This window comes from Numida meleagris, chromosome 6 (assembly GCF_002078875.1).
Source record: "Numida meleagris isolate 19003 breed g44 Domestic line chromosome 6, NumMel1.0, whole genome shotgun sequence".
Classification (NCBI taxonomy): Eukaryota; Metazoa; Chordata; class Aves; order Galliformes; family Numididae; genus Numida; species Numida meleagris.
The window spans coordinates 13,780,401-13,796,190 of NC_034414.1; the positions used below are offsets into that span (position 1 = coordinate 13,780,401).

Here is a 15,790-nt window from a genome sequence, read left to right on the forward strand (position 1 = left end):
GTTTCAACCCCCCTGCTGAGTGCAGGTTCACCAACCACCAGACCAGGCTGCCCAGAGCCACGTCCAGCCTGGCCTTGAATGCCTCCAGGGATGGGGCATCCACAACCTCCTTGGGCAACCTGTTCCAGTGCGTCACCACCCTCTGAGTGAAAAACTTCCTCCTAATATCTGACCTAAATCTCCCGTCTCAGTTTAAAACCATTCCCCCTGGTCCTATCACTATCCACACTTGTAAACAATCATTCCCCATCCTGTTTATACGCTCCCTTCAAGTACTGGAAGGTCACAATGAGGTCTCCCCGGAGCCTTCTCTTCTCCAAGCTAAACAAGCCCAGCTCCCTCAACCTCTCTTCATAGGAGAGGTGCTCCAGCCCTCTGATCATCTTGGCGGCCTCCTCTGGACTTGTTCCAAGAGCTCTGTGTCTTTCTTGTACTGCCCCTGTGTCCCCCCCCCCCCCCCCCTTATCTTTGCTCTTAGGTGTTAGCAAAACTGCCTGTTTATTTGAAATCTTACATAACCTTCGGAAAGCCATTCACTTAAACTCTACATTAAACCAATCCCCAGATGCATTAGGTACATTGAGCAGCAGCCTCTTCACACAGGCTTGAGCGCCATGTAACTTGTTAAAGGGAAAAATTAAATAGTAGTTAGGACAAAGTAAAGAGGGATTTGGGGCGCTTATGGGGAATTAGATAAGAGGAATAAGGAAGGAACGGATGGAAGAAGAGGTAAAGCATGTAGATAATGTGTAGACAGACTGATTTGAAGGTGTCATTTTCAAGTTCTCCACACAGTCCCTTGCAAGATTTGTACATCAAATCAGTTTCTGAAAATGAAACCTTGAAGAAATCAAATGGCTCATCAGCCCTGTTAATGGAATACATATCATGGCCTTAATTTTCATGCTAAGATCAATTTGCCTTTGGAATAGATGGGACATAAACTGGAAAGACATAGCTAAGCGGCCCTAACCACAAACTGAATGATGGCTATCATCTAGGCAAGTTCACAAAGAGCCCCTTGGCAGCAGGTATGGGAAAGTTGTGCCAGAAATGCTGCTCTGTTCAGTAAATACTTACAGGAGCCCTTCAAAAGGGCAAAACTTCTAGGGGATTCTGGGATGTCTCAGCAGCACAGAACTGCAAGCAGGAGGTCACAGTAACTCATTTTTTATGGTTTAGGGTTTAATCTGAGGCCTTTCCTTTTCGCTCAGCAGCACCTCATTTTTGTTTCCACAGGGTGGATAATTTGTCTAAATACCTTAGTGGACTGAAAGAACAAGAAAAGCGGCTTAAAGTTATAGAATCCCAGGTAACTCATATTTTTACAGGCATTTATATCAACTTTAGGATGTCACTGTTTCTTTCATTTTTGTTATGTGGCCTGGACCATTTTTTTTTTTTATGAGCGATGGCAGTATTTGATAGGGTTCTGTGTACCCTCCTCAGGCATGAAAGGAAGGAAAAATAATCTGTATAATGACTTCACTTTCCTCATAGTTTTATCTGTAATTATATCTATGTAAAGAAACTTTTCTAATCTCTCATAGAAAGGAGAAAGAGGAACAGAGTTTCTTGCTCACTTGAGAAGTGTCCACTTCTTCCCCTCAGGTTGCCTCTGGAGGCAAATCTTCCACACTCCTTTCTCTTTCTTCACCCAACCTTCTCTTACTTTAAAAGCAACAACTTTGAAAATACCCACATTCTGTCTGATTTGACAGAGACTAACACTGGACATTGTTTTTTCAAGTTTTCTTAGATACCACATACCAGCTTCTCAAAGGGAAGCATTAACACATAAATACACAACATGAATAATAGAAGGAAACCCTATCTCGAGCTTTTGGTGGCAAACCCTTGGAACACAAATAAACGTTTCTTAAACAGTATGAGAATACTCAGCATTACTGTGTGCTACATAGTGAAACTGTGATTGTTTTCCTTGTCCCTAGAATTCTCCAGTGCAATTTTGGCCTTGCTGAAAGTCGCTTGTCTTAATGCTCCCGTTGCAGTTTCTCTCCCCTTTCTTATCACTTTTATGGCTTCCTGGAAAAATTAACGCTATTCAGCAAACAAAGCTGAAACCAAATACAGGTTCAACAGGAACACATGATAAATGCTTTAATAAGGTTGTGCCAGAATAAGATAATGCAATATACTCACAAAATAAGGAAGACATTCAAAACTGATCTTCCTCCAAGTCAGTTCAACTATTTCTGAACAAACAAAGTTGTATGTGATATTTCTGGCGCTGTTTCAAGTTGCTATCTACATTGTCTTTCCTGTAAATTTAAGAATGTACACAATACTACAAAAAATAACTGACGTAGAAATCACTGCTTGTTCTATAGATCTGCTACTGTACAGCTGTTATCTCCTCAATGGCAGATGTTTTCACCAAAACCAACCTCTTCTGCGAGCAGCCAGATCCAAACTACACACGTAAGTATTGGAAGCCATCATGGAAAACCTAATTAACACAGCCAGGCAATTTCGTTCAGAAAAATGCAACAACACCAAAAAAGATTGGAAAGAACCACATAGGGAGGTGCAAAGGAGTATGCCTAGAGGTAATGGAAATACAAAGAACAAGCAGACTATTCATACACCTTTTGCAAAATGTATCTAAAAGCTTGGGGGAAGGGACTATTGCTCACTGCAGGTTAGAATGATGTAATTTTAAGGATGTAGGAAAGTATCTATTTGATATCTATTTGATACATGGTTTCCTGAAAGGACTGCCTCTTGGGATTTTTATTTTTTTTTCCCCTTTTCCTTTTTAGAGTCATTGAGATAATATTAACCAATAAATATGGATAAAAATAATCATTAAAAAAAAAAAAAGATTCACACTTTGTTTTAGTCAACTCAGCTCATCTGCCTTTGGAGCAGCAATTCTTTCTGTTATTTAAGAACTTTGTCTTATATCCCAAACCTCTGTTTTTTGGAGTTTAAAACATGAGAGAGAGAAACAGAGTATATCTCAGCCAGTACAGGATATCCGATTCAAAAAATATTTTGAAATAGATAATTAAGAAAAATATCCAATATCTACCTATTGCTATATATTACCAACCACCACCCCCCCCCCCAAAAAAAAAACAAAACAAAAAAAAACAAACAAAAAAAAACCCACAACCACAAACCCACCTCTCCAAAAAACTTAAACCAAACATGTAGGTACCATATGGGGAACAAGTAGCTAGAAATCCAGGTAAGTCTTGACACGACAAGACCCCAAAGCATTCCTGCAGACAAAGGTGTTCAAAAATAATTTGGATCCCATGAAATATATCAATTTTTCTTTGTCCATTTGTATTCATGTCAGTGAAGGTGGAGGAGAAATGACATCTGTCTGAGGTTCATGTAGCAAACCACTGGTATACCAGAAACAAATAATTTGCAATTTTCCCAGCCATGGAAGGAAACGTCAACATACTTAACCAGGCATATTATTCTAATTTTAAACTTAGGCAAAGCAAAGCCAGGTTAGAAAAATATTTTCTTTCATGCTAGCTCAGGATGCATAGCAAACTATAATATTCTGAAAGTACTGAAAGGAATTATCAGTGAAAATTGAAGTTCATTAACCAGGTTTGATCCTAATTGCAGCTCTGTCCTACAACAGTTTGCAGTAATCAGCTTCTCACACTCGAACTAACCTCAGATTTGACTTAATCTTGGTAGAAGTTTACAAAGCACATAAATACACTGCTTCATATAAGTATTCCAGTAAGAAAAACTGTCCTGTAGCATGTTACCCAGACTATTTTAATACTGTAACTGCATAAAAAGAATAGACTTAAATAACAGAAAAAAAAAAAAAGAAAAAAAAAAAGAAACCTGTTTTTATCATTTTCTGAACAAACATGAAGTGCTACAACCTACAGTATAATTTTACTATGGGTTATTTTCAACACTTTAAAGTTTCCTAATTGCTATTATGTAAGCCTTGTCCCAAAGCTTTGAAGAAACACATGGCTTTTACAATCCTACTAGGTTTGAGAAATGCCAACACTGAAGTGCCCTTGCCAGAAAGGGCTGAAAGAGAAGAGCGTGCACATCCATCTGAGGCCGACGTAACGTACATTGATAATTAAATTTCATTCTCATTTCTTTGGATTAAACCTTTTGCCCTGCTGAATTACCATAGAAGTACAATCCCAATCTCATGAAGGCCCAAGACCCAAACCTCGAAGTCTTCAGTGGTATCTTCACACTTTATGACAAACACTACTACTGTTTGACACCGTTGTGGATTTCTTGAGCTTTCTTCCCCCCTGCTCCTGCATTGGTCTTTTCTCCAGCGCTCCCCTCTACAACTTGCACTAGGTCCAGGATGACTACCACCTTGTTTTCTCAAAGTTCCATACCCTCAATCACACTTCATCATCACTAATTTCCATGTTCTTTCCAAAGGAGTTTCCCTTTTAAAGGGTGATCATTTCCTCACTAAAAACCAACCCACTTCCCATGCCAAGAAAGCAAGCTTGCATTTATGAGTTGCTTTGAAAAGAACTGAAGAAAGTTTCCACAGGAAAGAAGGGGCCTGGGATCCTGACTTATTACACAATTCACGCAGTTCCTAGCGTTCTTATAACTCTCAAATGATCGCACTTACCGTTTTCTCCTCCCACTTCTGGCTCTCTTTTCTAGCTGTTCATTAATGCAGGCTCCTCACTCATCCCCAAAAACTCGTCGCGTGGTCCTCGAGTCTTCAGTGGCATGCAGTTTCCCAACACAAAGCAGGTGACCCTCCCAGTGAGACCCCTACCCTCTGCTGCTTGCTTGTTCAGTTTAATGCCAGATCATATACCTGCTGTCAGCTTGTTGCTATCAAAGGAGATTTTGCCCTTGCACCTACAGCTAAACAATTTTCTGACTTCACTGTTATTCTCTCGAAGCTCAGAAAAAAAAGAAATAAAAGCAAGATTGTGTAGCAAGAATTTTCTTAGAAACTAGGAATTTGGACTGTTGGCCATTTTTTGCATTACTTCAACCGGCACGTACTTTTTTAGCATACAAATTTTAGCTGGCTTTATTCTAATTTTGTGAGGAGATATACAAATAAAATGAGCACGACAACTGTCCTTTAATGGGAAACTTCTTTGCACCAATAATAAACAGTGTCAGAAGAGGGAAGTAAGTAATGGGTTGTGGTCATACTCTGATAAGTTTCAACTGAATTTAATTTCCTCATTCATATTATAACAGTACTCGTACAAAACAAAGATAGGTTACGAGAAAACTCACTATTGCCAGATATCTCAATACAGAGCTGGGGGGGGGGGAAATCCAGATATGATCAAAATGCCTTTCAGCATGAGTCCTTTAGTAATAGAAATTAATCTTACGATTTCTTCATAAGGTAGGTGATTGTCCAGCTTACTCAGCTGTACCCCTGACCATAGTGGTGACATTAACAATGACAGAACTTGGATCCTGTGCTAAATGCTCTTCACCCAAGGCAAAGGATAAGTTGTAAAACCAGTATGATCGTACTGAGCTACGTTGTTTGTTAGGAAATAACACGTCTCTTACAATCTGCAACTCACCATATTCCTCTCGACCACTTCTTTTCTGATACAACTACTATTTTTGTTGTGACCAGCACATTCATTATCTCCTGGAAAACAAATTCTATCTATTTGGAATTTATTTATATTTTATGCCCCCACTCACGTGCACTGAAGTAACTGAAGCATCAAATTGTATTCCCATGATCAAATACATTCTGATTTTAAAATTAAAAGGTGAATTTCAAAAGATGGAACAGCACTACTCATCTTACAGACAGTTACTGACTAGTTGCTGGACTCCCATATTTGCATTAACATCAGTACAGTTCAAAAAGATGCAGAAATCGAAGTACAACTGAAAGTTTATTGAATTCCAAATAAAAGAGCATCCAGTTCTACAAACACCCGACTCCCACCCAAACGTACACCAAGAAATGTGGAAGCAGTGCCATCTGGAAAGGCTAAACAAATATGCAGGCAAAAAAAATCAACACATCATAGCACTAAGAGAAGTTGCTGCGTAACTGATCTATACTCAACATGATGGGACTTGGCTGAAGTGACCCTGAGCGTGTCTTCACTAGAATGTTTCCAAAGTTGTACCCATCTGCAGGAAAAATGGTGTTTTCTTAAGCTCATTTTTTCATAACAGTAAGTTAAATATTTAAGACCACATTAAAAAATAGTTGGTTTGCCAGCTCCCACCTGGGCCCTCCAAATTCATGCCTTACTCTCACTCTCAAAGAGAATGAAGAAAGGACAGGTCAGGAGAAATCAAATCTAGTGGAAGACTAGGTTTTATTTTCATTGTTTAACAACTCTGCATGATAAGCTCATCACCTTTGTTCCTGGATTCTACAGGACTTAAGAAAAGCTCTAAATTTGGGGTAATTAAAGTGCCTTGCAGCATTCTAGCTAACATTTTTTTCTGTGGTGCTCACGATGACTTGAGCTCTAGTTTAAGCCCCAGGGAGCTGCTCAAGCAAACAAAGCACGCTTTATTCTCTCCTGATAGACTGCAACTATCCTTTGCCTGCAGACTTCTCACTAACAAAGTCTGTAATGTATTTCTGGTAGCTTAATTTCTAAAAATGAAAGTGGTCTGGGTGGCTATGAAGCAAACCCTTAGACAAAACGGAATCACATGGGAACCCCAACAAAAAAAAAAACAAAACCCAAAAACATAATAATAAAAAAACCAAGCACATCCCAAGAGTATACAAGTTCTTGGATGTTTCCAATTTGTTCCACCATTCAGGACTCCTCCTCTCCTTTGTCATCTACTTTAGGTCGGAAATTTTTCCTATTTCTCTTCTTACTGCAATGGAATCCAACTTTGTCTGCCAATGGCTCTTCACCTACACCATGCTCACCTTCTGTATTCAGGTTCTCCACCATCAGGCATCCCTCCTCCTCTGTTGCCTTTCTGCTACCACCACCTAAGTGCCCCAGCTCTACCTTATCCTCCTCCCTTAAGTCATCAGCCTTTAGAGATTTTCCTTTCAGATCTGTTTTTATGTGTTTCTTATCACCCTCTCCTGCTGATATTTTCTTTTCTAGTCCATCAACACCCCGTTTTGCTGGTTTGGTGAATACAATCCTCCCGGCTCCACAGCTGGAGGGGTCCTGGTTGAAATATGGGGTGTAGCTATCTTGGGCAGCTGAGCTTTGTTCCTCCCCTCTTTTCTTCAAGCCCTCTAGAAATTCCATGGCCACTGCCCTGTTAGTCTTGTCACTAGACTCTGAAACCCCACCTAGGCTGTATTTGGTCCAGCGCTCTGGGTGTGCCACATAGTCAGGCACTGCTGGAGACATTTTGGGAGCCTGCACTGGTCTGGCTGGCTTTCCAAGGCTTTCTGGGACCACATTACTTGACATGGTAGTTGGAGGTAAGGGACGTTTAAACCTCCCGTCAACAACATTATCTTCAGACATTGAAGGCACAGACAATTTGGCTGCCTCTTCCAAGCAATCAAAAATACTCTGGCTGCGGAGAGAGAACGTAGAACTCATGCCCCTCAGATGGAATGGCTGAACAGGAGATCTCTCGATGCTGTCTGACGGGTCAGCAGTGTCCCCTGGTCTGTAATCCCCATCATCTACAGATGGCTCCTCGGGAGATATTGTATCAACTTCTGCTTCATCTGCTAACCCCAAATCATCGGAATCAGAATCGCTGAGCGACATTGTGTCAGAGGGCTGAGTTCCCCCGTAGTCTGCAGCACTGGCAGCCCCAGTGTTCAGGAAGGGTTCACCGTCATCCTGGTCTCCCATCTTTGAGCTATCACTCCAATGAGGTCCTTGATGTAGGCCCAGGAACGGCTGTAAATATGGTTTTCCAAATGCCCAGCAACTTTAATGCCTACAATACAAAGGAGCATGATAATTCAAATGTACAATGCGAATCACACATATGACCATCACTCTGGGACAGGCCAAATAATTATTACTACAGTATCACAGGTGGCTGTACATTACTGTGGAATGAATGCACGTTAATATTAAAGACTTACACAAGACTCAGTACAAGAATACAAAGTAATTATAAACAGTATTGCATACTGAATTTCATTAAAGGTAACAGCAAGAGCAATTGCTAAAAGATGAGCATAAGTTTTTTAAACATAACTGTTCCACACATCTTCTTCCAAGAACAGCAGTGATTCTCCAAAGCACACCGTGCACTTTCCACACTGTATAAATCCACAGAAACACATCCTCATCTCTTAGGCTTTCTCTTGTCTATTACAGTTCTTTATTGCCAATTTACATCAGCCCCAATCACGTTCTACCTATTAAAAGCGGCGCTGCTGCTGATCAAGGAATGTGGCAGAACAGCCTGTAATGTGTCAGGGCTACAGTTTTGCATTAGCTTTAAACTGACGAAGTACAAGGTCCACTCCTTCCTTGGCTTTAAGCTCTTATGTTATTACTAGACTGCTGCGATCACATGATGAGTGAGCTTGAGAAATGAATTGAGACGGATTATGAAAACTAATTGCACATGCCATGCTTGCGTGAGCACTCCAGAAACGAGGGGAGGGTGCAACCAACTGTCAGCAAGAGCTAGCCATTTGGTCAATCAAAAGACACAGTGACCTGAAGCCTGAGTTCCAGTACAGGCTGAAACACCCTGCTGCCTGCCTGAAGGCAGCCCTGCAGAACTGAGGCGGTTGATGATCACACCACTGCTTGCCAAGCAGTCAAAAATAGAGTTGGCAAACACACACCTCAGTTCAGCTCTCCAAAACGTGAATTAAGGAAAGAGTTCTCATTTACTACTAGATTAAGTTAGACTACATAATTATAGGTTCTTCTGAAAAGACACAGTAAACAGACATGGGAAGTCTGCTGGTCACTCACTTTCTCTTGAGACTGAGTCAGCTTCCCCTCCCGAGGGTCAGTTAAAGCCACCAAAGATCCCAGCACTTCCACCCTAGAAAACAAACATTTCCATCAAGATACTGGAAATGTAGTTTTAAAATGAGTTTTGAAAATAATTCTTTCTCCCTGAGTCATCCAAAGCTACAGAGCTGCGTTCTAAATCTGACACAAATTCGAGCTCGCATGAAAGTCTTCAGATAATCCTGAACATTGGCAAAAGAAGAGCACAAACCTAATAGAGCAGGCTCCGCTATAGTTACTCAGTCTCCACATTCACATTGCCAAGCCTTATTCCGTACGACAGAAGAGAGGCTTTTAAAAAAAAGCAAAGCTGTAATTTACACGTGCAGTAAACAGTTAGCAAATGAACCATGTTAAGTGCAGCCAAGAAAATACTGAAGTACTGGTTATGCACTGCAGGTACTACATACTGCCGGAAAAGAGACCAAGGATACCACAGAGATGTTTGCAAAGAATACCATATTCACCACTGGGGCCAGATCTGCATGAGGCATTAAAACGTGGAGAAACTTCTAAAGAACTGAACAACCTGAATGCTGTGTTCTGTGTAGCCTGGCTGTGTATGAGTGATGGTTGCTTTTGAAATGCAGCCTTTAGGGTAACCCCCAAATGCAAAATAATCCTCTGAAGATCCTACGTCTTTCTGTTTAGTTTACAACACGTGAAAGAAACGAGTGCAACTCAAGAGATGCTAAGAATCACGGCTGAGCAAAACAGCTGTTTCAGGCTGTGAACAAGGGCCCCTCTTTTCTAAGAGCATTTATACAGAAAAGGAAAACGTTGCTTCTAGAAGAGCATTTTAACGGCGTTAATACGAAACACACTGATGCTGACAGCACACCAGACAGACTCACAGGTTCATTACAGCGATGCGGGCACGGCACAGCGCAGACAGGCCGGCGTCTCTCTGGCTGCCATATTCTTTGTCAGCCTCTGCCATCCTGGCCTCGCTCTGGTGGCTCTGCTCACCCTCTTGCAGCTGTGAGGCAAACACAGACCGCCGTCACCCCAAACTTCGGCTACGACCCCGTTCTCATTGCAGAGACAGCACTGCGGCACAGCCCGCGACCTCGCCCAGCGCTACGGGCTCATAAACGGCACTCTTTGGCAGCCCAGGGCCCAGCTCCCTTCCCCGGACCGGGATCGTCGTGGATCCGAGCCCCTCCTCCACACTGCGGGGCAGACATCCCCCCCCAAGCTGCCCCCGTCGCTCACACGGAGCGCCGAGCACTAAGGCCCTCCGTGCACGGAGGGCAGCCAGGCTGCAGAAGAAGCGCCTCGTACCCCGAAGTCGCGCAGGCCCGGCGCCCGCTCCCAGCCGCTGCCCGCCTTTCCCGCCTGTCGCCCTCCTCGCGGCCGCCGAGCCAGCACCTGCCCGGGGCGCGCTGGGACACCGAGTCCCCACCAAACGCCACTACGCTGCAGCACGCGGCACCGAGACTACAACTCCCAGAAGGTAAAGCGGCGGGGACAAGGACAGGAAGCGGAAGTATGCCCAGCTCCTCTTCCGCGTCCCCTCGCTTTGCATCCTGGGAGTTGTAGTCGCCCGCGCTTTCCCCGTAGGGGGACATTTTGAGAGCGGCAGACCGGGGGCTCGGCGGGACTACAGCTCCCAGGATGCACCGCTGCCCGCCGCCAGCCTCTCGCCCGCCATTTTGCAGCCTGTAAGGGGGTGGGGCGGCCCCGCCTCTCCCAAACCGTGTGGAAAAAACGTGTCAGGCGGAGTTTTTTTGCTCATCAGTTGGGCTTGGCAGCAGTGAGCGCTTCGGAGGAAGTGTAGACTTTTTTTATATGCGTGTACTTTATAACCAAAAAACCTTCAGTCACTGGGGCGTGAGACAAGTGTCCGGCCAAAAGCAAGTTTCCATCCTCTGTCCCAGAAGAACATTTTTTTTGTGTGTGTCAAGATGTGGAATTCTGTCAGAACATGTTTTATTGGTGTTGGCTGAGGCCACCTGGTTCTTTCCCCCCCTTCGTTCAGCTAAAAGCTTAAAATTTTGCAGTGGAAATGCACATCCCAAGTGGCTTTTCCCCTCCGCCCATCTGCTCTCAGATGTGGTGCAGTGGCCTGCAGTGCTCAGCCCCACCTGATATCCAGGCCCTGCTCGGCATGGCCATAAGCCTTCGTCGTCATGTGAAATAGAATTAAAGCCTGCAGAGGGGATGAGCCCCTGAGGGCTTTGCTTCATCAGTTCACCCTTCTCCGAGGGACCAGGACACACAGCCATCATTTGCTGTAGATTATGGCTTGCCTGAGCTGCATTGAGTGAAGAGGAATTGTCTTGGGCTGCATACACATAGGTCACTATGAAAGTAATGCCTCCCATTTATTTCCGTGGGAACTGCAACAGATAAAATGAGCGCAGTAACTCTGCTTGATAGAGCAAATTCTTAGCTTAGAACAATTTTTCAGTGTGGTCACTACCATTGGCTATGCATTTACACCAGCAGTGAACAACAGCCTGCGTGCCATGCTCATCAAAATCTGCACCAGCGGAGGTGCCCTGCTGTCACTGTCACCACTGCTGAAATGCACTGCCCACTGCCTCATTGTGCTCACACCCACTGTCTGGTCTCCATAAATGTTCACAAGCATTGATAAATGTCAGTGGGTACCATCTTTTTGTGCATGGAGGAATTCAATTACACACCTTTGCTTCATCCGCACTTCCATGTCAGACACCATTCTGTCAGACTGCCCCTTTGCTGCCATCTGTCACACAGCAACAATGTGTAATGGAATATTGGTGGGATGGTTCAGCCTCTGCTGCTGTACCACCACCATCCACCCCTGACATCATGGGCCAACATAATAAAACAGGAGGCGTTACTTTCGGAGCAGTCCTAGTAAAATATATACTACAGTTAATGTATATATGTAACAAAACTTATTTTTAATATTTTTATTAAAGCATTAAAGACAGCAGCAAAACATAAAACTAGTGGGATGTTTTACCTTGTTTTTGTGAAACTTACGCATCAGTGTAGTTCAATGGAAGCAGTTCCAGTTCTTAGTGAGTTCTCAAGGTGTTCATCAGAGATTTTTGATGAAATTGTACTCTTACTATACATCATCCTTGAAAATAGTTGTTCACAAATGTACGTACTGCCAAAAAATGACTACGTCAATAAGGCATGATTGTGAAGCACTGGATATTTTTCTAATAATGCAGCCCTATCTCATCTGGTGTTGATGGCACCTTCACACAGACACAGCCATGCCATCCACACCCTGCTGCACCCCAGGGTCCATTTGCAGATGCATGTGCTGAAGGTGAGGCTGCATCTGTGCCCGAGAAGGCCACACCGAGTCCCTTCAAGAGGGGCCTCTCCACATGTCATCCCTCACATAAACTATTTAATTTGCATTGTCAGTTTTTTAAATATCTCCTTCTGCCTTCTGGAGTGTTGCTAACTGCAGTAATTTATGAGACGAGGGCTGCCTCTCGGAACATGTTTGGCAGCAGCACCAAAGTTAGCATAAAATGTCTTTCGTCTGGCTGGAGCCGCGCTGGAGTTCTAGAACAGCGGCTCTAGAGGTGTTTCCCCATTTGTTGAGCCTTTCCTTAAATGTATACACATCTATAGTGCTGGCACATTCAGATGGGTTCCTGGAAGAGGGAGGAAAGCAGAGTCCTCTGGCATGTGAGCAGGAACAGGAGTGAGGAGGGCAGTCACAGGCAAAGGCAGGCGTTGGGCAGGGGAGACACAGACAGTGAGTGAGGGCTGGGGCTGCTGCGTAATGCTGTCTGGGCATACCAGCAGCAGGCAGGGAAAGGATGTGCAGTAAGCACTGTCATGCCCTATTTTTGCAAGGGTGGAGACAAGCAGTGTAAGCCATGGATGCTGTTTTATTTTTTTTTGCCAGGATGCAGTTGATGGCCAAGGTTACTACAGCAGCTGTCTGTACCCTTTGTCTCCTTTCCTGTCGTTTTGCAGAAGATGAGTCTCACACTGCAGAGAGCTGGGGATGAGCTGTTCTTTTCTCTGCTGACTGAAGACAAGACAGTTCACGATAGTGAATGTGCTGTTGTGTTGCGATTTTTGCTATTGCTTGGCGACAGCTGAAATAAAAATAATGAGTCAGATCCTGAAGACGAACAGATGGTAAAGCGTTTTCCCTCGCCAGCGTGAACTAAGATGGCTTGAAGAGGGGTGAGGGGCTGGACGTGGCTCTGTGTGGTATCACAGGACATCTTCCAAGCAAGTACACCATGCGTGGGGCAGGCTCGGCTCTTCCACAGAGATGGCCCCGTGCCTCTGCGGGGAAGCAGTGTGTCTCCACTCAGCCCTGCTGCCGGGAGCCTTGTGTTCCTTTCTTGCACATAAATCTGCTGTTGGCCCCTATCCGGTGACTGTTTCCGCTGCTTACTGGCAGGCTCCAGCCCCAGCCCATGCACTGGAGGCTTCTGCACTCAGAGCATGGGAGAGACTGCCTGCCCCTCTCCTCAGGGCCATAGGAAACTGGCAGGCGATTCCCTGGCAGCCACTGAGATACCAAAGGCCAAGCAGAGCGATCCAGTGCACTTTCTCTAACTCATGCGCCCAGAACGACTGTGGACATGAGTCTGGTATGGCCATGCTCAGCTGACGCCAGGGTTCACAAGGGGAAGTGGGGAAGGAAAGGAGCATTTTCCTGTAGGCAAAAATCACAAGCACAGCGATGAACAGCACGTCCTCCTCTGCTGGAAGACTGCAGTTGCACCAGACCAGAATGACTAAAGGCTGGTTAAAATAATCACCTGACTTCTCGCATTTACAAGAAGGAAAGCCTATAAATATCCTTGAAACCCTGTGGGACATTTCCAGCATTCGGTGTTTGACACTGCCTTTCTCCTACATCAGCTTTTGCTTACCTGTTTTACTTTGTGCTTTCCTTTGGCCCTGGCTCGCATGCAGGCAAGTTTGATTTATTCCAGTGCTGTTTACTCACGTTGGAATTTTCTCCCTGCTAAGTGAGCTACCTAAAATTAGCTCACGTGGAGGGAATATTCTTAACGAGGGCAGGTATCAACCTGACTCTTCCCAATAACAAAGTTACTGCCAGCCTGTAGGGAGAGCCTGCAACCATTTTCTGTTAGGGACATTGCATGTGTAAAGAGAATTCGCCTGGCCTTGCACCACCACTTTTTGGGTGCTCAGCAAAGCTCTGTTTGAACGTGATGGGATTCCCTAGCAAAACAGGGCCAAGAAACACTTAGAAAGAAAGGGGAAAAAAAAAATAAAAAGACGTGATGAAACTGTAATAAGAAATGCTACTTGCAGCCACTGGACTAGAGTGGCTTATGGAATGCCAGGCAGTCCACTTTCCCGTGCCTGGCTGCTGCAGTTATGTACCCACTGAAACATATCTGCTTGCTGGAAGATATGGGCTTTCCAGCATTTTTAGCAGCTGAGCGGTGTTTTCCTTTTGCTCCAGCTCCCTTTGCTCTGACATGGAAGCAGCGGGCTGCCTGCGTCAGACAAGCTGCTGGAGGTCAGCTGAAATGTTTGCACCAGCAGAGTGCATCTTCGCCTGTCTACCTCCTGCTGAGCTTCTGCCCTGTGCAGGACAGCATGACACTCCCCAGGCTGAAACTGAGCAATGGTCAGGCGGAAAACACAGAAAATAACATTGCACCCTTACTTTTGTTTGGTGCATATGGGATTTGGGGATTCTAGCCTTTGTCTATCACTTAATCGAGCACTAGGCATGCAGTTAATTATGTTTGCCTTTCCCCTTCAGCACCCACTAATATCCAGCAAAGGCCGCAGCAGCTCAGAGCAGGAATTTGAGTGCAGCAACTGAGACATCCTTCATCTCTGAGCCAGGCAAGTGGAGCTGGCAGCTGGTGGAGAGGGAGGGAGGGTGCCTTCCCCTTCAGCAACCACTGCTGTAAACAGCTCTGAATGGGAGAGCTGCCTGCTCCCCACACCCTGTGGGAGTACAGCACAACGTGGTTAGAGCTCAGACAACATCTAAGTACAGAATGGACATCAGCAATTTATACCTTTGCTGCTAGTCCCAGCCCTCGTAGTAGGAAGCAATTAGACACATTGCTACTGGCAATAGAAACAGCCCAGAATAGGCTTAGGAAATAGAGCTGGCCAAAGCAAAAAATACCTCTAAAACTTCTCATTAGAAATTCTCTAGAGAGTTCTTTTAAGAACAGTTGGTGGGGGCAAAGGATGAAAGAAAAGGATTACACTGGGAAAAGCCTAAATTAGTACACAATTGTTTGACCAAATAATAATAATAATAATAATAATAATTTCACAGTAATATTCCTAGGAATCAGAAGTCCCCAGTAACATCTCCAGTGAGTTGGCCCTTCCTTTCTAAGTCCTTCAACCCTCTGGACAAGAAACTTTTTTTCAAATAAAGGCTGAGCCATGGCTGTTGGTGTAATCTGAGAAGGAGCGGGCTGCAGGCTTTCCACCCACCCTTCCCAGTGCTGTGGTTTATCCATGCAGCTCACATGCTCCTACACAGCAGGACCACTGTTCTCCGAGAATAACCAGCTCCTTCCCTGAACACCACCTTAAAAGGGCCTGGTTTGCCCATTTCTCTCTCAGCATCTCAGCTCAAGCATCACTTATAACTCATCTGCTTCGAGCACGTGTTAATGCTTAGACCTGAGGTGCCAACAGGGTACAGCATTCAGCTGGAGAAGCTTTAGGATCCCAGCTATGTTTCCAGGCTTGAGTCCCAAGGCATACAGCCCGGATGCCAAATACGTGCTGTGCTTTGCCAGTTTGTTTCCACTATCGCTTCTCTCCCTGTTTAACACCAGCTCAAGTCTGACAGTGACTCACATCAGCTTAATGTTAGCTCCAAAAAGGCAGGAATAATTTCATCCCCATCTGGAGCATCACCACAGCACCAC

The 15,790-nt window shown here is 44.5% G+C and overlaps 2 protein-coding genes across 5 annotated transcripts in view; one reads left to right on the forward strand and one right to left on the reverse strand.

Annotated features, from left to right (window-relative positions):
* TRPM5 (transient receptor potential cation channel subfamily M member 5) overlaps positions 1-2,709 on the forward strand; it is a 35,487-nt gene extending 32,778 nt beyond the window's left edge. Inside the window, exons 22-23 of the mRNA XM_021402976.1 lie at positions 1,240-1,312; positions 2,352-2,709. Coding sequence (XP_021258651.1) covers positions 1,240-1,312; positions 2,352-2,474 — 196 coding nt within the window. The 3' untranslated portion in view covers positions 2,475-2,709. The remainder of the gene's footprint in view (positions 1-1,239; positions 1,313-2,351) is intronic.
* TSSC4 (tumor suppressing subtransferable candidate 4) lies at positions 5,864-10,412 on the reverse strand. Of its 4 annotated transcripts, none has more exons than XM_021402979.1 (4): positions 10,296-10,412; positions 9,779-9,903; positions 8,883-8,955; positions 5,864-7,881 (listed from the first exon to the last, which is right to left on the reverse strand). In XM_021402979.1, the coding sequence occupies exon 4, from the start codon at positions 7,791-7,793 to the stop codon at positions 6,774-6,776; it is 1,020 nt and encodes a 339-aa protein (XP_021258654.1). In that variant the 5' UTR covers positions 7,794-7,881; positions 8,883-8,955; positions 9,779-9,903; positions 10,296-10,412; the 3' UTR covers positions 5,864-6,773. The 4 variants fall into 4 exon arrangements, with proteins under 4 accessions (XP_021258654.1, XP_021258652.1, XP_021258655.1 ...); XM_021402977.1 differs by having other exon boundaries at positions 10,209-10,396; XM_021402980.1 differs by lacking the exon at positions 8,883-8,955.

Excerpts from the sequence above, each read along its gene's own strand:
- TSSC4 (XM_021402980.1), bottom strand. The coding sequence starts at position 7,793 with ATGGGAGACCAGGATGACGGTGAACCCTTCCTGAACACTGGGGCTGCC.